Source organism: Callionymus lyra, chromosome 2 (genome assembly GCF_982586985.1).
Source record: "Callionymus lyra chromosome 2, fCalLyr1.hap1.1, whole genome shotgun sequence".
NCBI lineage: Eukaryota > Metazoa > Chordata > Actinopteri > Syngnathiformes > Callionymidae > Callionymus > Callionymus lyra.
Genome location: NC_141819.1, coordinates 15344365 through 15368039, shown reverse-complemented (window position 1 = coordinate 15368039; position 23675 = coordinate 15344365). Strand labels below are relative to the sequence as shown.

At 39.5% G+C, this 23675-nt stretch overlaps 1 protein-coding gene across 1 annotated transcript in view; it reads left to right on the top strand.

Annotated features, from left to right (window-relative positions):
* Positions 1-23675, top strand: part of arhgef18b (Rho/Rac guanine nucleotide exchange factor 18b) — a 43310-nt gene that overhangs the window by 8587 nt on the left and 11048 nt on the right. The window contains exons 3-29 of the mRNA XM_087783664.1: positions 1675-2207; positions 3431-3590; positions 3651-3777; positions 3848-3902; positions 4331-4375; positions 6512-6586; positions 7015-7123; positions 7884-8052; positions 14591-14655; positions 15063-15108; positions 16158-16353; positions 16454-16560; positions 17133-17273; positions 17397-17647; positions 18265-18390; positions 18473-18590; positions 18658-18912; positions 19007-19083; positions 19171-19349; positions 20272-20345; positions 20576-20764; positions 20894-21025; positions 21228-21343; positions 22219-22287; positions 22405-22452; positions 22617-22898; positions 22966-23115. Of these exons, the coding sequence (XP_087639790.1) occupies positions 1675-2207; positions 3431-3590; positions 3651-3777; positions 3848-3902; positions 4331-4375; positions 6512-6586; positions 7015-7123; positions 7884-8052; positions 14591-14655; positions 15063-15108; positions 16158-16353; positions 16454-16560; positions 17133-17273; positions 17397-17647; positions 18265-18390; positions 18473-18590; positions 18658-18912; positions 19007-19083; positions 19171-19349; positions 20272-20345; positions 20576-20764; positions 20894-21025; positions 21228-21343; positions 22219-22287; positions 22405-22452; positions 22617-22898; positions 22966-23115 (3894 nt within the window). The remainder of the gene's footprint in view (positions 1-1674; positions 2208-3430; positions 3591-3650; positions 3778-3847; positions 3903-4330; positions 4376-6511; positions 6587-7014; positions 7124-7883; positions 8053-14590; positions 14656-15062; positions 15109-16157; positions 16354-16453; positions 16561-17132; positions 17274-17396; positions 17648-18264; positions 18391-18472; positions 18591-18657; positions 18913-19006; positions 19084-19170; positions 19350-20271; positions 20346-20575; positions 20765-20893; positions 21026-21227; positions 21344-22218; positions 22288-22404; positions 22453-22616; positions 22899-22965; positions 23116-23675) is intronic.

Here is a 23675-nt window from a genome sequence, read left to right as displayed (position 1 = left end):
GGCTCCCGAGCCACCTCCTGCAGTTTAGAGCGGACCATTTTAAGGAAAATAATAAAAATAACATTTGACTTTTTTTTTTACAATTTTATTTTATTCATACTTCTATACATTTTGAAATTGTATTTAATTGTTTACGAGTATAGTTGGTAACTATGCTGACATTTAAATGATTCAGTTTGTTCATTTATTTTGTCAATTTAATATATTCCTAAAGTGTCAAACTTTCCGAAGAACCAAGATTTTTTGGTAGATTCAGACGAACTAATATTATATTTTAGTTAATTAATATTAAAAATGCCAATATTTCTTTTGCTTTCTATGTGGTGTTTAAGTTTTTTCCTAGTTTTTGTACTACAGGTTTGATAGGACTATTAGCTGTGTTAGCTTAAGATTATCTGTCAAACGAAGAGAGTTTTAAGTTTCCGGCAAATAATACTAAATGGGTCTTTACACGATAGACTTACTATATAACTGGTGGACCCTAAAGGCCTGAGTTTTTGGTTCACGTTGACCAAGACGGATACCACAAACCAATTTGTTTTCGAGCCTTCTGATAACCTTGACCCTGAGATAACACAAGGGTTAAAGGCCATAAATGGCAAAACAGTTGTCCCCTAACTTCTCCCTTGGTGTTTCCCAAAACCCGCACTTCTGCACATAATTCATATCTTGAGTAAACAGGTGCGTTCACACTGAGCAGTGTGCGAAAAGGAAGTGTGCTATTAGCACTTAAACGAACAGAAAATTGAGTGTGGATCGATGGAAACTTTCCATCCTTAACAGTCGCCATCTTAGTGACGTAGATGACGATGTTAAACTGAAGCTACGTACGTCACTGACGGTGCGTCTTTGGAGCAGATACTGGCGTAAATGTTTAGAGAACACACATCATTTACCACAAAACAAAACAACCTCAATAATAACACAATGAAACACAACTTTATAGCTTGTTTCAATTGGCAAAAAGCACTGTCAAGTGTCACAGCTGGTTACAATCAGCGTTAAATAGTAGTAGAAGAAGAAGCTGTCGAGTCATTTGTGTAGCAGCAGTGTTTGATTTGAGACAGTACTACAATGTCAAAAATCCGCGTACTGGACAAGTACGTGCACTCAGTCTTACAGTGTACTATAACCAGTGCACTTGGAGAAGTGCGCGATTTGAGAACTTTATCATTAGTGCTACAATAGCTACAATAGATCTGTAGCGCGAATATTAACCAAGTCAATGCATTTTAAAAGTTGCAAATCCTCCGTTTTACGCCGAGGTACTGATTCATTTTCTGAGGCTAGCACCGTTTATGTCCATCCAAGTGTGTTAAATTGACAACACAATATTTAAAACTAAATTATATGGCCTTTAATTTTTCATTTAAAATATTTTACAAATTTTTCATTTCATAAAAATCCCCTGACTTATTACGAAAAATGTGCTGCAAATCAACAATATTACATGGCACAGTGTATGATAATTCTGTAGTGATTTTTAATCTTACATTTGTTCCATTTTCAAAAGTGTTGAAGTAAATGTCATGAATGGACGAGGAGGAAATGGAAAAATGAAGTTGAATATTTATGATTCTCTTTTTACCATAATTAGTTCCTGTTTTTTTGACTCAGTGATTGTGATAAATTGGAATCAGAAGTCGTCATAAACGTTGATGATGTCGCCTGCAGGACGCGTGTTCAGAGGTCAGCGACTACGACTGTCCGTTCGTGGAGGTGAGCAGCAGCGTGGAGGACGTGCAGGTCCTCAGCTCCTCCCTCAGAGACTCACACTTCTTCCTGGAGGGTCACTCGCTCGCCTCTCCTGAACCCAGTGAGCACACTCTGAACCAGCCCCTGACCACGTCCCCCCACTTCACCCAGACCCCTCCAGGACCCTCGGGCCCGGAACCCAGAGAGGAGCCGGTGGACGGCTTGGTGGTCACCCAGCTTCACCCTACTTTATCACCCAGCTATATTCTCGACAGCCATGAACCCTCGGTTCCAGGATCAGGACTTAGTTTGACCATTAATCTGAACGGACTTTTGGGCTCAGTTGAAGCAGCTCAGGCGGTAACCGGATCAGAAGGGGTAAAGGGGCAAACAGCAATGGAGGACGATGAACAAGTGGAGCTGGACAGCTTCCCTATTTTCGTCAGGTCCATGTCAACATCTCGAAGGCACAGCTGGGGGGTCCCCTTGTCCCCCATTACTCCGGGGAGAAGGTGAGAACTTTGTGTTTGATAATTAATTAATAATTATTAATTGTGTTTTTTTTCTACGGTTGCTTAATTACTGCTGAGCGGTTACACAAAGCTTATGCCTTCTTCAGTGTCGGTTCACACCAAGTACTACTTCAGGTAGTACCACAACTCGCAAGTGTGTACCAGTCTTGTAATCATGTGAGTGTAAGAAATAACTAGGAGTGTGTATCGGCAAGAATCTGGCGATAGGATATGTTTTGTATATACATGGATAACGGATATGATCTATTGTGATACTGCAGTAACAAGGACATATTCGTAGTATTGTCAAGTACTTGACTCTAGTGTTGCAGAATTTACAGACCACATGACTCTTGACGAAGTTGTAACTACTTTAATTTGTTTTGAAACCAAAATATGTCCAAACATCAGCTTTAAAAGCTGCTGGAGTCTACTGTATCCTCTTGTCCTCAGTCTTGCGTATCCGCGAAGAATGTAATGACTGTTGCCATCTAGAGGCCAGAATTTAATTGCACAAGAACAAACAAACATGTTGAAAATTTGGTACTTATTTGTCGACAACAAAAATCCAATTATTTTATTTCACCCAAACTTTATTGAAAAATAAACCACTAAGATAATAAGAAAATATGATTTGAAAGCGAAAATGTTACTGTTTAATATTCATACAGCATCGTGAAAAAAAAATCTCTATAAATCAGTGTATCAATATATTTTTTTTACACCATTACTTCTTACCATGGTAGCAAACATTGAATAAAGTTGCTACTTAACCTCATAATCTTCATCTTCACGTTGTGAAAAACTACCAAAGATTTAAAGGTTTAAATACAATTATTGATCGAGGTCAGCACTTAGTTGGACAGTTCAAGAGTCACCCTTGAACAACACTTGCGACACTTTGAGTCTCTCCTGGACGACTTAGCTCTTCTTACTTGTGTCTTGTTTTTCTTTGGTCAGTACCCAAAATTTCCGAGGGGACATACTGCTTAATTTTGAAAAGAATAGGATGTTAGTATAAACACAACAAATAATCTGTTCCTTGTTAATTTCCTACAAGATCTAGTTATTTTGAGAGGCAAACACAGCAATACCCTCCTTGGCAGAGGTAATAACCATCAACTGGACATATTTAAAGTTGTATTTCTGTACTTCAACAACACAAGTTCATGTACCGCAACGACTTCCTGTCCGAGCTAATGAGGCTGTTGCCGTGCCGACAGACGGAGTTTGGACACCAGGGGGATGGACAGTGATGGAGAGAGGGAAGAGGAAGAGGAGAGACTGAACAGTCTCTTCCAGTCCAGCCACCAGCTGAGCAGCAGCTTCACCGCTGGCTATGGACGAAGGTCCTCAAGTCCCAGAGGCCTCGTCAACGCGACGGTGAATAAACTCTTTTCTCGTGTGATAGAACTGTTCCAGAACCATGTGCTGTGATCTCAGGTCGCAGGTTCTCGAGGCAAACATCTGTACTCCCGCTCCGAGATCCTCGCCACGGACCAGAGTTCCCGAGCCGCACACGTGTCCCGTGTGGTGCAGACTTCCAAACGGGCGGCCGGCGCGGAAAGAGGTGGGAGTTCAGAACGAAGTCGGCCTCGTCCCGAGAGGTTCGATTCATCATGTTTCTCTCCTCTCCGCAGAAGACGAGCTCGACCCCGAAGAAAACCTGCATTCCACTGATGGGCAGAGCCACATGTGAGTCAGCGCCGTCTGCAGAAACTTCCCCGTTTCCCTTATCTCTGGAGTGGACTTAACCTTAAGGGTGATCCAAGATCCTTGGAGACAACTCATGGCTCATAAAAATAACAGGCTCCTGTGCAGTCGAGCACACACTGTTCCACAGCTGTTAATTATTGTTGGGGTCTGTCGAGGCTCAAGACAGAAGGGCTTCCCCCGATCCCTGTTGACATCTCTGCTCCATGTCATACGTCTGCAGCCACCTCCTCCTCCCACCGACCCTCGCTCCTCCAGCTCCTTAGAAGGCCCCACTGTGTGTGTGTGTGTGTGTGTGTGTGTGTAGAGTGTGTTGTCGAGGTAGAATCAGTTTGTACACACACATGCTCGCGGCCTCTCCTCTTCCCATCATCCTCTCCTGCTCAGCCTCTGTGTATTGTCTGTCATAGGCTGAGGGTACAGAGAGTTCTCCAGGAGCTAAAGCTGTACCACGGGTGAGTAGAGCTTTGGCAAGAAGCTTCAGATCACCCTCAGGTTTTTGCACGATCAGCTTCAGTCCACATCACTCAACGCTTTTTCTGATAACGACGTGTCAGCATCTCCACCTTGATACAGCCTTGACAATAACATTTAATCCCTTCTTTAGCAAATCAAGAGGTATTTGTATCTGCCCTACATTTATTAACACCGACTCTCCAGAATTCCTTTCACTCCTGATGTTTTTGCCTTCACCATTTTGAAGATGGATTCATGAACAAGATTCGGACCCTCGTTAGAATGTATTTGTTTCTTTTTAAATGTCACTTTTTTTTCACAATAGCGAGTTTCCAGTGAGTGGTCCGGAGAGCTTCATCTGGGGTTTATCTAGTAGCCTTTTACACACGCTTTTCTCCCACCATGTATAGCCCGTATTTTGGGGGGGGGGGGCAGCAATTGTAGGTTGATCTTCACGATTGAAATTCTGGGATCTGCCTCTTAGTTTGCCTTCATCTTACTCATGCTCACAGTGATGCTCTGGAACACACGCTTCTCTGCAATGACCGTATTATTAACCATATTCTTATTTTACTCACGTTTGATTTGATTTGCTTGTTATTGGTCACGCTTATAACAAAAATGATTGCTGCTGTTGCTCACATCTGTCCAATCAACAGCATACATTGTTACACGTAGCACTGGACTATTTCTAACCCACTGGATAAGTGTACTAAGCAATGGTGTGGGTCGGTTATTTCAGCCCCTTATTGGCAGCGCAACTATCAGATCCATTGATGCAAACCATAAGTGAGAAAGGAATGAAACCGCATACCTCTGCCAAGGAGAGCATTATACTTGATTTACTAAGATACAGTGCAACCAATTATATCAAAAATACTCACGTAATGTCATAATTGCATTAGCTTCAAGATTTCATCTCGGTCTCCAAGTCAGAATTTTGAATTTTGAATGATAGCTGAAACACAATTATTTTTGATCCAACTGAGCCCCAGAGGCTGAACAGCTTAGTCAATTGTTTGCTAGAAATCAAACAATGGCTGAGTGAAAACACTCTGCAGCTAAATGTGGACAAAACTGAAACACTGGTGATTGCTCCTGATGATAAGATTCCAGGGTTGAGTCAGTACTTCGGTGACTTAGGTCAGTCTGTCAAACTGAGCCTGAGAAACCTGGGTGTTGTATTTGATAAAGACATGTCTCTTGTTCAACACTGAAGAAAACTGACCAGAAACTGTTTACTTCAACTGAGAAAAATCTCTAAACTTAGGAAAATGATGTCACAACATGATCTGGAACTTGTAATCCATGCGTTTGTGTCTTCTTGTTTAGAATATTGTAACAGTTTATATACGTGTCTAAACGAGAAGGATCTGTCTCTTCTGCAGTTAATACAAAACTCTGCAGAGAGAATTCTGACCTGCTCTAGTAGAAGAACTCACATTTCTCCGATCCTTAAAACTCTTCACTGGCTGCCAGTTTCTTTCAGGATCAACTTTAAAATTCTGGTTCTTACTTTCAGATCTATTCATGGTCAGACTACTCCTTACATCAGTGATCTGATCCAGACTTACACCCCAGCTCGGGCTCTGAGGTCTGTGGATCAGAATCTACTGATGGTTCCTGAACACGCTTCAGGACCAGAGGAGAGAAATCCTTCCAGACTGTTGCTCCTAAGCTTTGGAACGATCTTCCTCTGTGTTTGATGATCTACTGACTCCTTCAAGAAACATCTTAAGACATTTTTATTTGTGCAGTTTTTCCTGATTTTCTGGGACTCCTTAGTTTGTCTCTATGTTGTCTTGAACTTTTAGAGTTTTTCAATTTGGATTCATGATTTTTAACTGTGTATTGCTTTTGATTGTTAAAGCGCTTTGTGACTCTGGTCTAGAAAGGCGCTTTACAAATGACTATTACGTACTTACTTACTTTTATGTCTTGTAGTTTCCACCGTCCATGCTAGCTACTAGAGCTGGTTGTTTTGAGCAGCAGCGGCCCGGTAACATAGCCTTAAAATCATCCCAGCATCTAATGAAACTAAATAAAGGGAACCAAATCTAATCATGTCCTGATTTAATAATCCAGAAAAGCTATGCCGTTTACAAACATGTGATTGATTTCACTGTCATTCACAGAGCGAAGCAGAGGAACAACAAAGGGAATGAAAAAGATGTAGGAAACGTCACATGGTACGAGTTCCTCTCTCATGAGTAAGTTCGATACTTTTTGTTTCCTCCTTGAAACCCATTAAAAATCACTTATTTACATAAGAGGGAATTGAAACTATTGCTGCTGTCACTAACAGAGATTGTTGAATTCAAGACTGTATTTGTGGTTTCATCTTCAGCTGCTGAGGACACAAGTGAGCGTAAATAGAATAATATATCACCGTTGTTACCATGAATATAGATCGTAACTGAGTGAACATAACCCTTTTGTTGTCTCTGGGTCAAGGTGACCCGAAGGGCTGAAAACAAATGTTTTTGTGGTACCCCTTGTGTTGTCTCTTGGTCAAGGTGAACGAAAGGGAGAGCAGGCCCTGACGTCTGTGAGACATTGATGGACAATAAGCCACAGGATCAATTTCATGTTGACCTTTATAATGTGCTGTGTTGATTTTTTGGGTCTTCTCTTAAAGAAACGAGGGAGAGGATGATCGAGCGGAGAAGGTGGAGAAAGGCACGAAGGTGAAGAGAACTCTCAGTTCTTTGAAGAACCGGATGACGGGATCCTTCAACAAAGACAAGGTGAACTCAACACGCACAACTTTGAAATCCTGTCTCATCATATTCACCATGTTTATTCAGAAAAGGTTTATTTCACATTTAATTATTTCAGTGCCATCAGAATATTGAATCGTTGAATTTAATGTTTTAAATTAATTCTATAATTTCTATATTGTAAAGTAAAAATGTATTTTTATTCAATAATTGAATACAATCAATAGTATATTGAACCGTTTGATTTCCAAATAATTCAAATTTACAAAATCCAATGGTTTCATTATAAATTAATAATATTTACACATAGTTTTTGATATTCTAGTTCCAATAATTCAGAAACAACATTTTCTCAATTCAATATTTTCCCATTTGTAGCCCTTTAAATTCAATATAAAATGTTATAACAGTGCCAGCAGACAATACCAACGGTCACATGATCGTCTGTGCCTCACACGATTGGCTGAAAGATCACGTGGCTTTATTGTTGATAGCATTGTTATAACATTTTCAAAATTGAATTTGAAATAATAAATAAATTGACTACCCTTTCTTTATTTTCGAGATGAGAAGAATAAAAAACAGATGGTTTGACAAGCTCGTTTAAAGCATCATTGAATTAAAAATGAGCAAAAACATTTGTATATGTTTGTTTACACTCCAGATACTGAGGCGTAAACAGGCGGCGTTGCTAATCTCCTTATGCTAACCCTGTTACATACCTAGCACAGGTGTCATAAGACTCCGTGGTGAATGAACGTCATCCTTCCTTTTTTTTTGTTTTCAGGGTAAGAACAGAGAAAAAGAGCAGCAAAGGGAAAGAGAGAAGGAAGCGAAGGAGAAGTCGAACCGACGTAGTAACGTCCATGACTTGGTGCCCGGCTCCTTCTCCAGCTGTGCCACCTGCTCTCTGTGCTGCAAGACTCTGCAGCAAAAGCATGGCCTGCAGTGCATGAGTGAGTGTGCACAGCTGACACACACACACACACACACACACACACACACACAACACTCGCTCGTATGTTCATTCGTGCACGCTTGATCACTTGCTACAGGCTTTCTTTAAGTTTAAATATTTCCTGAGAAATTAATCACATTAAATATGAATTTGAAAGCACTTAAAGTCACTTTATCGTCTGTAAATCTCTCAGTGTTTTCGGTCTGACTATTGCACAACTAAAACTGCTTGTTTAGGCAGCTTTTGTCATCCATCAACAGCCTCTTCTGACACCTGTTTATCTGAACTTACCTTCACTTTCTAGCTCCGGCCTGTTATGCTCACAATAGCCTGTGTGTCTTTCGAGTGCCAGAGAATGTATTTAATGCTTTGTTGAGACGTGAGAGCAGCCGCTTGTGACTTCTTAGAGTGAGGAACGAAAACAGCCGCTTCTCTTTTTTTATAATACTTTTCATCGTTATTATGAAACCGTGTTTGGCAATCCTGTTCACACGGAGTCGTGGTTCTTGCTCCATATGTAATGTTACATTTAGAACAAGTTGTGAACATATGGTGTAAGATTATATATGAAGAGTCTTTGTAATAGACACATTTGTGGTGGAACTCTGGGATTGGCAGCAATAATTTATTTTACATAATACATTATTATTATTTTATTTTATTGTATAGTGTCAAGAGTATACTTTAAGTAATGAAAATCCCCCTTGAATATTTTTTTTAATACAATTTTTAGATGTTTTTTATCCTTCTAAATATATGTTTTATATTGTTTATATTGTATATGTTTTTTAAGAGCTCACTAACTTGGCCAGAAGCTAAAAGGCTGATAAAAATAATAATATATAACCACCCATATTTGCTTATGCAATCCATGTGATGGTTTGTTGAAATTATACAAATTATTTTTCATTTTTGTTCCTGTTTTAAGTTGGTTTCACTTTCCTATGTATAGTTATATTTATGTTATTTTTAAAAGTGTATTTCCCTCTCAAAAGATATTTTATATTTTCTATGATATTTCACTTGTTTTTTAAGCAACATTTTTATAATATTTATTTACATTCTTAAAAAAAAAAAATCAGTATCAAGAGAAATACTATCTTCCTCTCTCTTTGCGCTTGATGGATCTACTGACTCCTTCAAGAAACATCTTAAGACTTTTTATTTGTTCAGGCTTTTCCTTGATTTTCTGGAACTCCTGTTATCTTATCAGTTTTGTCTTGATCTTTTAAAATATATACTTTATTGAATATTGTTTTGATTGTTTAAGCGCTTTGTGACCCTGGTCTGGAAAAGCGCTATACAAATAAAAATGACTTACTTACTTACTTATTATATAATCTAATGATCCTTTTTAGCCTTTAAAAATATATATTGTTATACTTACATCATGCTATAAATCCGGACACTAAATGACTAAAGGACTGTTTTAATGCTCCTGTAATTTTTCTCTTATCCAAAAGGATTTTAATATTATCATGCTCACTAGTCTCAACGCTCAAGTCTGCTTATCAACCCTCTTTTAAAAAAAGTCAGTTGTATAAAAGAATCAAGAAGCATAAAGTCAGGTGTGTCCGCAGACATACTGCCGAGTGACGGATCAGTCACAGAGGTGGTTCTCTCACAAAGTTTCTAAGTTGCTGAGAGGAAAACGTTCTGTGGTCATGGTCTCTCAAAAATAGTACTGCGGCAAAAAAAAGGTTGACTCTTTCAAGAAACATCTTAAGACGTTTTTATATATTCACGCTTTTCCTTGATTATCTGGAACTCCTGTTGTGTTATCAGTTTTATCTTGCCCTTTAAGTATATACTTTATTGAATATTGTTTTGATTGTTTAAGCGCTTTGTGACCCTGGTCTGGAAAAGCGCTATACAAATAAAAATGACTTACTTACTTACAATCACTGCAGGATGTGGAATCGTGTCACCAATCACATGACGGCTGGGTAAACAAAAAAAATGTATGCGACAGTTACAGACAGAAATGTATTCAGTGTTATTACCATTTATTATTTGCATGCTGGGTAAAACAGGTTTTACTTTGCTTGTGCGAGCAGTTGGAAGAACTGTAATTTGAGATCAATGGAGGTGAAGAAGAGAGTGCAGGCAGGATGGAGACAACACATCAGTAGCAAAAGTGAAAAGGATTCGTATTATTTACTTAATATAAGATACTCTGGAACGGATATATATGCCGATATATTAAACTACTTCCCAGGATTGCAATCATTTTGTGTAAACTAGCTTTTTTGTAACTTCATTTAGAGGTTGTCTAGTTGTTAATAAAGAACATGTGCAAATGTTAGAAGAATAACTCAATCTAATTCAATCTAACTAGTATATGATTCAGTTTCTCTGTCAAGTCTCCAGGCCAGTGGCCGGAAAACAAGTGAGTGTCCCTTTAACAGGCAGCTCTGTGGGGCTCCAGCCCAGAGTCAGCCTGTGGAATGCTTCGCTCGTAATGCCAGAGATTGTTCCCAGAGCAGAGAAGGACACAAAAAACTCGCTAGAAAATATAATGAAGGAAACCTGTTGCCGTTGAGTCCCAGAGGCGAAGTGATCCAAGCGGGCCCTGTAGAAAGTTTTCCTCCTGGGAGATGCTGCGTTTTGGGGTTTTCTCGACGGTAAGAAGCAGATCCTGTAGCGGGATCAGGTGGATCTTTTCCCCCGATCTTTCTCTCAATGGACTCTCGGGACATCCTTCTGCTAAACCAGCTAACCAGCTAGTAAAGGTTAATCGCTCGTTTGCCCCCTCAAAAAAAGCGTATTCAAACAGTTATTCAACAACATTTCTTTCGGTTCGTCCTGCATCTTTATCGACCTAAATAAAAAATCTCGGTTCGGAGTCAACCGTTACAGTTAGCTTAAAGCTAACATGCTAGCCAACATACGCTCGTAGGAAAACTTTACAAAACAGTGCAAATTCCGTCCATTATTGCTCCCCCTGCTTACAAAATGTAACAGCGAGCTATTGATACTGCACTATTGTTCATTGTGTTCGTTTTTTGCGTGTGTGTACTTTGCGTGACTTTGTTGCTCGCGGCTCAACAGGTGAATGCTAACTGACGCTAACTAACGTTAGCTTCGACTTGTTATCTAATCCAGGGAAGATATAACGGGGCAGCGGTGACTAATGTTGCTTTATAATGTGACATTACTCGAATATTGTATCTGTTCCATGGGTGTAAAAACAACAAGTGGGTGTGATCACATCCCATAATAACTTATCAGTAATACTTGGGGAAGACTGTTGATTTATAACTTAAAGGCTTAAAGATTTCTCAATTGTTAAATAATGTCGTTTTTTTTATTATCAAGATTCTTGCCATTCCACGATCGAGCAGGTGATGTCTAGACGCCACCTCCAGAGTTCCACAGTCAATGGTTCCAAACTCCCAGTGTGTCCCTCAACTGGGCTCTGGTTCGGGTCACATGGTTGTAATTGTACTTGGCAGGTCTGCCAGAGCAGAACAGCCCAGTCCACTGACTCCGGGTTCGAACCTCGCAGCACAAGTCTTCTGCATCACTGACTCGCCTTCCAGCGTGTTTGGACTTTCTCTGACGCTCTCGACAAACTTCCCGTGACCTTTCTGTTTACGAGACCACTTTTAAGAAAACATTAAAACGTGTCAAAGGGTTACACGATGCATGTTTTAATGCCAGTTATCATGCCCATGCCAAATTGAGTTGTTATTATTGTAGTTTTTCAAACCAAGAACATGGACAATATAGAGATAAACATCAGTTACTAATAAAAACAAAATGTCACCAAATGTTAAGGCATGGGTATCTATGGAAAATTACTTATTATTAAAGTATTGTTATCGATACCTTTACTTCAATACGTGTTTTTGATCCATACTTTTTCCAAATCATTTTCTGTCACTTTTTGTCACTTATCGGAGTTTCTTCAGAAACATCCAAACATTATCAAGTTTGACTCACGCCTGGGTATGAAAACTTCACACTGAAAGACATTTTACAATAATACTAAAGCATTTCGGTCAGTGCCACATAAGAACCAAGGATAGATACCCGGCCCTAATAAATGTAATATCAATTTCCTTGCTCGATTTCTGACTATATAATTAAAAAATACTAAATGCTTTGTAATGATCAATCCTCCTCATTCAATTTTACATGCCACTTTTATAAGGATTGCACGCTCTTGATATTAACGGTGATAGCTGGATCTGGATACTTGAAATCATGGAAAAACTTTGTAAATTAATAAACAACAAATCTATGATTCCTAATATCAGATTAAGGATGTTGTAAAGAGACTGAGAACATTACATTTTTTTTAAATGAACTGAACTATTATGTTTTAACTCGTTGCACTTTTCTGTTACAAGGTAATTGATTGACTAATATTATTTTATTCTTCACTCATTGGGGAAATTTGAATGAATCCAGAAGAATAAAAGAAGATAAAACGTACAGTACACGTTTTAAAAATAAACCCACAAACAGTTAAAAATTAAAAATAATGAAAAATGTATCAACAACCATAAGCTGTAGAAAAGATGCAACGCAGTGTAGTGGGCGGAAGTAGTTAAACATCTCAATAAATGCTATATATTTTTCTTACATATCATGATCTATGAAGATGAATCGGCCAGCTCTATCATACTTGCGTCATTAAATTACATTTTTTTTTATATTAGATATTTTTCAGAGTTGAAAACATTTAATCATGATATATATGTATCTTGAATTTTAGAAATGGCTTCACCTAGTTGGTTTCTTTAAAAGACAGAAAGAACAATGTAATAGTTACATGTCATAACACACAAAGATTGTCTAAATATCAGTATACCTGTGAAGGTTGGTTGAAATTGTACTTCTGTCAGTATCAGGTCACTATACTGTGTCTTTTGGCATTTAGGTTAAACTCGACAAGTTGCCTCATATATAATGTTGCTTGGTCTCTTTTTATATTGCTACACCATCAAGCTGATGATGTGTATTTATTTTTTGTCTCCATTTTCAACCCTCATGTGTCACTGAGCAAACTTTCATAGAACCCTGGGCCTCGGGTCAGTCCAATGTTTGACGTGGTGAAGTGTACACTGTACGCCGAAAGCGTAGTTATTGTTTTATTGTCCGGCAAGTACTCGGCAGACGTGTGTTTCTGGGTGTGGTGTCGATGTGTGGTGGCACAGTGGATCACCTGCTCACGTCAGTGTACGACAACACATGATGATCCATCTGTCGACATGCCACTGGGAGTGTTTTTTTAAACAATATCATTGTGACACACGTGCAGGTGTGCAGCTGAATATGACACATCGCTGATAAGAGCTCATATCAGTTCAACCAAAAACACTGTGTTCTTGCTTAGTGGACGACTACGCTCACGGCTTCTTGTTAGTTACTCTCTAGAAATTGCAGTACTGTCGCATTTCCTATTTTTCTCCTGATAAAGCTAAAGCAAGAGCTCAGCCTACTTGATCTTATGAATCTCCTGAACTTGTTACTTTGTTCATGCACATGATGGATGCTAGCATCACACTTGGTCTGGATTGAAGTCTTTTGTAGAGTCTTTAAGTAAAAGCTCCATGGAATGTTTTCTCTTTAGGTGAGTTACACACTTTCTATTTTCAATTGTCTTCGTCTTAAACCATCTGAAAGCTTCAGCTGGAACATGTGAACAATATAATGACGGTGTGTTTTGTAGGTCACACTTGCTGGCCAGTGTCATCACAGCACTGATGGTGTGTTCACAGGCTGTCTGGAATTTCTCAGACCTTTTTATGAATTCAAGTTAAAATGACAAGATGAAAAATGGAGCTAGTTTGAGGAGAACACATTAAAAGCTGGCTCAGGTAGTTAACTCTCATCAGTTCTGTGCGTATAAAGGGAGTGGAATGATTAGTGGGAGCTACTGGATCATTTATTTTTGGAAGTCCAGAGCCGACCGAAGCTGGCAGTGTGGGTCATGTTTATTCTGTGTTCTCAGGAATGTTGTTTTTGTTGCAGACTTGTCTGGCCTAAGTGAAGCTGTCACCACTTCTCTTACAAAAATGCACCGTTTTATAACGAGGTGACAATTAAAAAAAAACAACCTTCTTTTTGAATTAACATCAAGAGAGACGTTGCCAATACAAAAACATGTTTTTCATGAAGATTGTGGCTAAAAATGTCTGAATCTGCCGAGCGTAATGATAGAACCTGAGCATTGAAGTACATGGGATCCACTCGCACAGACTCCCGGCTGGATATTTGCATATTGATCACATGATTTGTTTGACCAGCTGAGGCAAAGATGCTTGTTTCCTCTCCGGAGCGACACGTATCCAGGCAGCACTATCGAATCATCGCTCGCAGCATTGAGGGGATGATGAAGAGGGATTTTCTAGTAGGGAGCACTTTCCAAAACAAACTGGTCTTTCATAATGAGGGTAGATGGAATCAGTGGCTCCACGTAAACGACATGGACATGACGTGGACACAAATAAGATTGTATGATTTGATATATGAGAAGAGATGCCTCCTCTCGTCCACCAAACCACTCATGTGCTGTTGTCTTCCAGACTGTGCTGTGAATGTTCACAAGAGCTGCAAATCTCTCCTGGGGGAGTGTACCAGCACCAAGAAGGTAACAAAGCTCAATATAAAAGTTAACTGAACATGATTTTTTAAAAGGAAATTTTTCTGTGTTAATGATTATTTAATTCATAGTCATCCGGTCTGCGCTGTGTCAACTTTATCTCCACCTCAAAGTAATAAACGGTGGAGAAAAAGGGGACTTTGTTCTGCCTTTTTATGGTTGAACATATACAGTATATAACGTATACAGGAAGTGAACACTGTTGCAGGATCTGTCATTTCCTGTAGAATTTAATATGCTGAGGTGCATGGAGAATGTCAAACTATATGAAACATTTCTGTCTGTAAAAGTAATGGTTTGACTTATTATGAGTCCATCAGTTGTGTACATTGACCTCTTTCTCAGGTGGATTTCTTTGTCGTCTTTACATTGAAACAAAAACTGTTTTCTTTCAGCGTGAATCTCCACAAAGATTAGGCCCGTCTGGTTCTCCAAACCTCGGTGAGCCCTTATCTCATCCTTCTCAATGTCCGACACAAATGTTCCAGTCTGATTCCATTTAAACAAATTTGTATCCACATTTAACATTTAAAAACATACTTAATGTTGCAATGAGAAGACACGGCTTCATTCTGTTGTTTCTAGAACTTAGAAACTGCTATTCTCATCAAAACAGCTGGTGTTTATTAACAAAGTGATTTCCCATCTTGGCCTCCTGCTACCAGTCAGTGTTTTATGTAGAATGGAAACAGAAAACGAGGACAGATAAGAGATTAAAAGTTACTTTTTGTTTGACACTGATGTAGCATTTTCTATCCATCAGCTCTGTGTCGCTCTATAATGATCTGTTTTGACTCTTCTCATTCGATGAAGCTCATTCATTTATTAAAATAACAAATCTACATTATTTGATACATTTTGCATTCGAAATGTTATTCATAGCATCAAGCTCCATCGCATCCAATTTGGTGTCCTAAATTCTAAATATGTATTAAACTCAGTCATTGCAAGAGCAACCTTTCAACAACCCCTTTTTTAAAACATTGTTATGCTAGAATCAGTGGTGAAAGAGTACATATTTGTTACTCATTTGTGAACTGTAGGATGAAGTTGGACTTTGAACATTAAAATTGAGTTAAAATGAGACTGAGAGAGGATTCTGTTGAAACTATTTTCTTTATTTCTGCGCCTTGGTTGATGCAGTTTGACGACCCTATTTTAGATGCTCATGAGCAAAAGCTCCTTGCAGAGGTAATTATAATTTTGATGGAATGACGAAAATCTCGTCGAGGAACTTCTTCAGAATAAATGCATTTTAGCTTTTCTCACTCGTTTTTTTTTTACTCACTGCTTTTTCAAAGTTCAAACGTCATTCTTTCTGATAGCGTTCCTCTAATATTCTACTGACAACAATCCTCTGAAGCCAAATACAACACTTCACTTTAAATCAAATCCCTGTCACTCCTTTTCTTTACTATCCATTTATTTTCATTCATCCTTCGCTCCTGACCATTTACGCTGTTCATTCTTGTCCTATATTCCTTCTCCAGCGCTTAAAGACCGAGAGCGGGAGCAGTCAGGCACATCTTCATCCCAGACCCTGAATGGCTACCAAGTTTTCCTCAGTGCCCCAGGCATGACCATTAGTCAGCGGGGACAGAGCACTCAGCCAACTGCAGCCTTCACCACCACGACGTCCCCTTCCTCCGGCCTCGGCCAAAGCCTCCATCACCACTGCAGCTCAGGGTCAGCAGCAGTGTAATATCGTATTAAAGTTAACGCTGGTCCGGATTCTAACGTGACTTCCCGAGTATTTCGTGAGTCTTAACTGTCGCCCGGTCTTCAGGTCTCTCCTCGGGGAGATGGATGAGACGGATCTCCTTCGCTCCAAACGCTGCAATGAAGACACCATTTCTCTCGCTCCCTCCACCGCCGAGTCCATCATAGTGGAAGGTAATCATATCGTTGAAGGAGGTCACAACCACAAACGGGGTCGACGCAAGCTATTCTTAACGCTGTGAAGCTGGTGTTTAGTTTTTACGGGAGTGTTGTTGTTTCCAGGGAAGGGTGTGTTATCGTGTGGAGTCACTGGTGACCTCATACTATTTCAGTAATTGACCTGTGTGGGAGAGAAGGGAGAGCCCAGATTAAACTTCTGATCACCACAGGCCCATATTTTTGCTTGTTTTATATATTTATGTATATATATTTAAATAATATATTAAGAATGATCTCTGCTGATAATGCCTTTTGGCCAGTGTTCCTTATTTTAATCAAGTCAAGTTATTCATTCCATAATATCTTTTGGGGGAAAAAGGGAATAAGATACGTTTGTTTTTCCGATGTCTCGGGCAGTCATTCACAAGTTTAGTTTAATTTCACCTCAACCTCGACCTGCCTTTCTCATTTTTTATTTTACTATTCTTAAAACAAACTGCATGTTTCTTAGTAAAACAAATCCTGAGATAAGAGTGGAAAAACAATAATGGCAGATCACAATTCTAATATGTTTATTTTATCCACAGATACTCACTATGGAGTCATTCGGGCTGATTTTGAGGCAGATGCTCAAGACCTGGAGGCAGAATCCTGGAGTCTGGCGGTGGACCAGCACTACGTGAAGAAGCACTTGAAGGAGGCAGTGAAGAGACAGGATGTCATTTACGGTGAGTTTCTGCCACAGGTTTCGACTACCACAGAGGAAATGATGGATCTTCCTGAGGAGAGATCAAATCAAGCTTGTTAGATCGGAGGGAAGCGGAGGATATGAAGAGTCTGTGTGTCTGCAGAGCTGATGCAGACGGAGATGCACCATGTGCGGACGCTGAAGACGATGCTGCGGGTTTACATCCGGGAGTTGAAAGAGAACCTTCAGATGGATTCAGTCAGACTGGACTGTCTGTTTCCTCGCCTGGAAAACCTCCTAGAACTTCACACACACTTCCTGTCCCGTCTCAAAGAGCGCAGACGGGAAAACCTCGTGTCGGCCGCAGACAAGAATTACACGATCAAGAGGGTGGCGGACATCATCGCCGCACAGGTGAGTGGATGACAACGGCACCTTGTAGATCAGACCTCGGGCTTTGTGACCCGGGAGGCACTTTGACTGAACTTATGTGGCCCTTATGGGGTCAAAGATGATGTAGAAACAAACTTGTTTCATTTTGTATTCATTTCTAGTATAACGTTTTAGTCTCTTAATATTACTATACCTTATTTAATATTAATAAAGTCAATATTGTTTTGTTTTTTTATTTGAAAAGTGCTTTAATATGAGATAAAAAAAAACTTTATTTAAAGTAGTTTAATCAAGCTAACTATGCTAAAATTTTAACTTGAATTTATACTCTTTTCTCCTTTATTTTTGCTGGATGGCCCCTCACAACAGTCAGAATTTGGTCTCTGATTAATAACCCTGAAAGTTAATAATTAAGAACCTTTTCAAATGGAATGCAAGTGGAAAAGTATAGAATTTTGCTTTATTTTATAGTTCATTTATTAGTTCATTTTAGCCAATACTTCAGTTTTGGTAAAATTAAAGCTTCTTTTTTCACTTCTGAATTCAACACTGATTTTTCGTTGAGGTCGTCTGAAGTCTGTATGAACCTAGTTCATGCTGTGTTCATGCTCTGCTGCTGACAGTCGTTTGTCTTCTAGTTCTCGGGTGAAATTGGTGAGATGATGAAGGAAAACTACGGAGAGTTCTGCAGTCGCCACACTGAAGCCGTCAGCTACTACAAGGACCAGATGCAAAACAACAAAAGATTTCATAATGTCATCCGGGTAAAAAAAAAAATACACAACTTGTGCACTTTTAATTCTTAATAAAGTTGCAAAAAATGTTGAAACTTCTTCTCTGCTGCAGAAAATCAACAACCTTCCTATCGTGCGACGACTAGGAGTGACCGAGTGTATCCTTCTGGTGACTCAGCGGATAACCAAGTACCCGGTGCTAGTGGAGCGCATTCTACACAACACTGAAGGTTCAGGAAACACACATGTTGTCCAGCGTTTTCATTTTCAAGCAACGTTTGACTGTCCCCCCTGTAGCTGGAACTGAAGAACACGAGGAGCTGACTCGCGCCGTGGGTCTGATCAAAAGCACCATCATGAAGGTGGACGCGTTGGTCCATCTGCACGAAAAGAGCTGCCGACTACGAGACATACACAACAAGATGGAGCCCAAGGCGTTAGGAAAAATGAAAGATGGACGAGTGTTTCGAAGAGAGGACATGGTGCAGGGCAGGCGCCTGTTCCTGCACGAAGGCATCGTCACCTGGAAAGCTGCTTCAGGGAGGCTCAAAGGTGACTGTTTGCAGCATCGTCTTGTTAAATCAAAAATGTTGCTGCACATTTCTATTCCGGGAAGCCTAAAGATGCGTCGTTCTTTTTATTACAGACATCCTTGCAGTGCTTCTGTCAGACGTGCTGCTCCTACTACAAGAAAAGGATCAGAGATACGCGTTCGCCACTGTGGTAAGAAACACCGTGTCCTTGGTGTCAGTGAAGGAACGGAGGAATCGTATGTCTAGCTGCCAATCTCTCCTCTCGCTCTTCCCTCAGGACAACAAGCCGTCAGTGATCTCTCTTCAGAAGCTGATTGTCAGGGAAGTGGCCCAGGAGGAGAAAGGCATGTTCCTCATCTGTGCCTCCTCCAGCGAGCCAGAGATGTACAAGATTCATACCACCTCAAAGGAAGAGAGGAACACTTGGATGACACACATACGTCAAGCAGTCGAGAGGTACTTTGTTTATTTGTTTAAATCCTGTTTCCCCCTCAAAAGTAGAGTTGTTTTTGTTTAAATAGTTGTTTGTCTTGTATTTATTTAAACATCCGCCTGTTCTTCTTTAAACATTCTCTAAAGTATGATTTGAGTTTTTAACCCTTGTGTTATCTCTGGGTTGAGGTGATCCGAAGGCCCGAAAAGAAATGTGTTTGTGGTTTCAACAAGGGTTATAGAAACATCTAAAGCATCTAAATTATGAATTTTACAAAAATAAAAATAACATGAACATAAATGGAACATTGTGTTACACCGCTATTAAAGCTACATGTTGAAGTGTGTTTTGATTAAAAAATAAACAGAAAACTTTCATATTAAGAAAGAAAAGTGGGGGGAAAAAAACCCACTGTTGACATTTTTAATTCTTACAAATTGTTTTTTAAGAAGCATAATAACTGTAAAAAAAAAAACTCCTTGAGTATAGACTATGTGTATTCTGTAAATAACATTTTTTTTTTTAGTTAACAGAAAAAATGCTAATACATATTTTTAAAATAAGCGAGTGATCAGCTCACATATTTACAATAAGGAAGGACAAATATGTTTAAATTCATAATAAAAAATACAGAAAATAAAATGAAAATTGAGATCAAATTATATATATTTTTTTACAAACATCTACAAGAAGACGCAGATATAAAAGAAGTGGGCGGAGCCTGGGTGTTTTTCCGAGTTAAAGGCTAAAACCAGTTTTGCGCTATAAAATTTTAAATACACAATTCCTTTACTGACGGATACATTTTTGCCGTCGCTGCACTTTTTGTTAATTAAAAAGATTATCAATGGATTTGCTTTGTTACAGAACGTTGTAGATAAATGTACAAACGTTTAGATGATTGCTGTCGTATTTCTCATGCTGTATGAAACATGTTTGTTCCAGTTGTCCACACACTGAAGAGAGGCTGTTCAGTGAAGAGGAAGAAGCAAGAGCGTCCAGACTAAAAGAATTTCAAGGTACGTGTAGTGGTTTGTTAACACGGCTGTGTTCAACTTCAGCCACTAGGGGGTATCGATGTGTTGTTTGAATGATTTGTAGTATTTGTGTGCCTCAGTTTAAAGAGCTTTCACGTCAGTCATAACATATTTATAAAATTTAAACATTAATAATATTTTTTATTGGAATACCAACACCTCACGGTTAAATCCGTTATTTCTAATCTACACGTGTTTATTTTTGGTTTCAGAACGGCTCTGTCAGAAAGACGCTGTGATCAACCAGGCTTTGGCAGAGAAGCTGCAGCTCTTTGCAGACGTGGCTGGCGAGTGTGTTTCAGGTCTGGAGGATATAGCTTCTAAATCACGACTGCTGCTGCGTGGAGATGCCTCAGATCTCCACCAGGGGGAGACCTTGCTCAAGGGAGCCATCACTGAAGGTATCGCAGATATTTAAAAATATTCCATCACTGAAGTGTCTAGACTTAAGTTGGTGAAATATTCACTGTCTCAGCGTGAGTGATGGTGCTGTTCAGCACAACCTCAATGTGTCATCTCTGTTTATTTAGTGGAGAACCTGCAAAACCTGCTGCAGTCTGGAGTGAGAGACGAGTGTCCGGTTTCCAAGTTGGAAGAAGGGAATGGCTCCAGCGCAGTGCCACGAAGAGCAGGAACCTTTAGTGGCTATGACAACAATAAGAGTGAGCCCACCTCAAACCTCCTCTTCAGTTGAACCACATGTTTTCATTCAATTGCACGATTTAAATCAATATTGTACTTTGAGATTATGTCGCGCCCTTTGTGAACAGATTTTTAATTACTTTGTATGACTTCATTTTAAACAATATTCAACATGGATGCTATGTTTGTACTCTGATTATTTTTGTGTTTGGCTCGCGTCAGACTGCAACGACAAGAACAATGTTCCTGGTGATCCTTGTAACCGAGACAGAAGCCAAAGAGCCAACTCTGACCCGCAGCTGAAGGAGCTGTGTGGCGACAACACCCTGGAGCAGATGGTAGGAGCCACATATTGATTATACATGATATTATATAAACATCCCGCAGAGGCTCGGCCTCTTTCATTGTAACAATTTAATAGTTTTTAACAAGAAGCAAAGTTGTCGTGGTTTAGGCAACTATCAATGTTTATACATTAAATAGTGCAAGTAAATATTTACTGAACTTCAAGGAAGGAGACGTGTGAAGTTCTTAACCATTTCCCTGCAGTAAATATATTCAGTTCACCTATTTTACTTTTAATTTTCCACTGTGGAATTGTTAAGAGAGATTCTCTGTTCCTTTTGTGTAATAACGGTTTGTATTTTACATATTTTCTTATATCAAACCTTTTCCAACTTACTTCCAATACTTTTATTATTTTTTATAACTGAACATTCTCCAACAACACTCTCTCATACCCTCTCAGTGAACTCATTACTGCAGCTGCATTTTTTTTTTTACCAGATTTTGTCCATCATGCATGCACCTGCCATACAAAACAATTTTCTGCATTCGGAAACAGTTGTGTTTTTTTTTATTGCACTGATATTTAAAAGTTAATTTATAGAGAAACATGCATTACTCTTGACACACATGGATCTTCTCTGTGTTTATGTGGAACTTCCCAACAGGATAAAAATGATGGAAGAGTAAAGTTCGGGGTCGTCACTTGCTGCATGTTCTTCTGAATTTCATTTTATTTACTTTCTGTCAGATGTTTTTAGAGAATTGGCCTCAATCTTAAACAAAGAAAAAACATCAACTAAAGTTTTAGGATTATCCAGGTTTATTAATGCAATATTTACCTTGAGTCTGAGCAGTCTTCATTAATGAGCAGCTGCCACTAATGAATGTCTAACTTCATTCTGATAGACTTTGATTTTGTTCCCAGGTGGATGAAAGCTGCACCTCTCCTGACAGATGGAACCGCATCTGGTCCAACTCGTTTCCTGAGGCCGAGGTGAGACGGGCCACTCCGACGTGGCACAACCACTGAATATTGAGCAAATGTTGTTTTGTGTGTCGACTGCAGCTGTTGATATTTAATGTTGTCACCTTTTTTTTTTCTGTCTTTCAGTTTTTTGACAGAGTGTTGATGCTGTCCCAGAGGCTGTATAGTTTGCAGGTACATGATTTAAGGAAATGCTAATGCAAAATATGTGTTGTAAAAATTAAATAATAATAAGGTTTAGAATATTTAGAATATTTTCGGGCCTTAAAAATTAAGATGTCTAGCTATGGGCCATGTTTGACTGTTATTTTAACACCTAATCATATGTATATTTTTAGGCAATCGTATCACAGCAGGACAGTCAAATCGAGCTTCAGCGGGTCACGCTGACCGACCGGGCCACTCTGCCTGGACGCCACCGAGGCAACGTGCTCCTGGAGCAGGAGAAACAGCGGACCTTGGCGCTGCAGAGAGAGGAGCTCGCCAGCTTCCACAAGCTCCAGTCCCAGCATCGCCAGGACCAGCAGCGGTGGGAGAAGGACCGGGAACGCCATCGGCAACAGGTGGACGCCACCGAGTCTAGACTCAAACAACGAGAGGACGAGTGCAGGAAGCTGGAGGTGGGTTTGTTGTTGGATCAAAGTCGTGTAAACGATCCAACGAAATTCTGTATCTTTGTTCATCCAGGAGCGTCTGGCAGAGGAGAGAGAGGAACTAGAGCGGCAGAGGGAGACCTACCAGCAGGACCTGGAGAGGCTGAGGGAGTCCACTAGAGCTGTGGAGAAAGAGAAAGAACGACTTGAATACCAAAAGAAGATCAAAAGGAAAACAATTGAGGTAAAGACTGAAATATTTACAGTAAAAGATCTCTGTTTTGGTCCGGCACTGGCACTTGTAACAATTTAGATGAAAGCTGTGGTTCCGTAAGTGGCTCAGTAACAAGGGTGTGACATGTTTGTGGACACAAATCTGGAGAAGAATTTGCTGGATTTAGCATGGACTGCTGAGCAAGATGAAAACGTGTCCCTTTGAAGACACAATTGTCTTTGTGTTTGAAAAGTAAATTAACGGTGATTTCTTTTAAATGTTTCTTTGAACCCAGCACAAACATAGTTAATAGTACTTCTCTGAAACCAAACGTTTAATCGTCTAAAATTCAAAGTATTTTTGCTGGAACTAGTTTTTAAATGTGCGAAAAGCCATTTTTATGTGCCACCAGGGGGGCAAGGCAAGTTTGGGAACCACTTAATCAAGGTATCAAGATAAACAACTGTCTTGATCATAAAGACTCAAGCAGAATATTCACATCACTAGCCTGGGGTTAGTTTTGTGTTATGGTTTCAGATTGCATCGATGACATTGTTTTGTTTATCGTTTTATTTCTGATATATTTATAC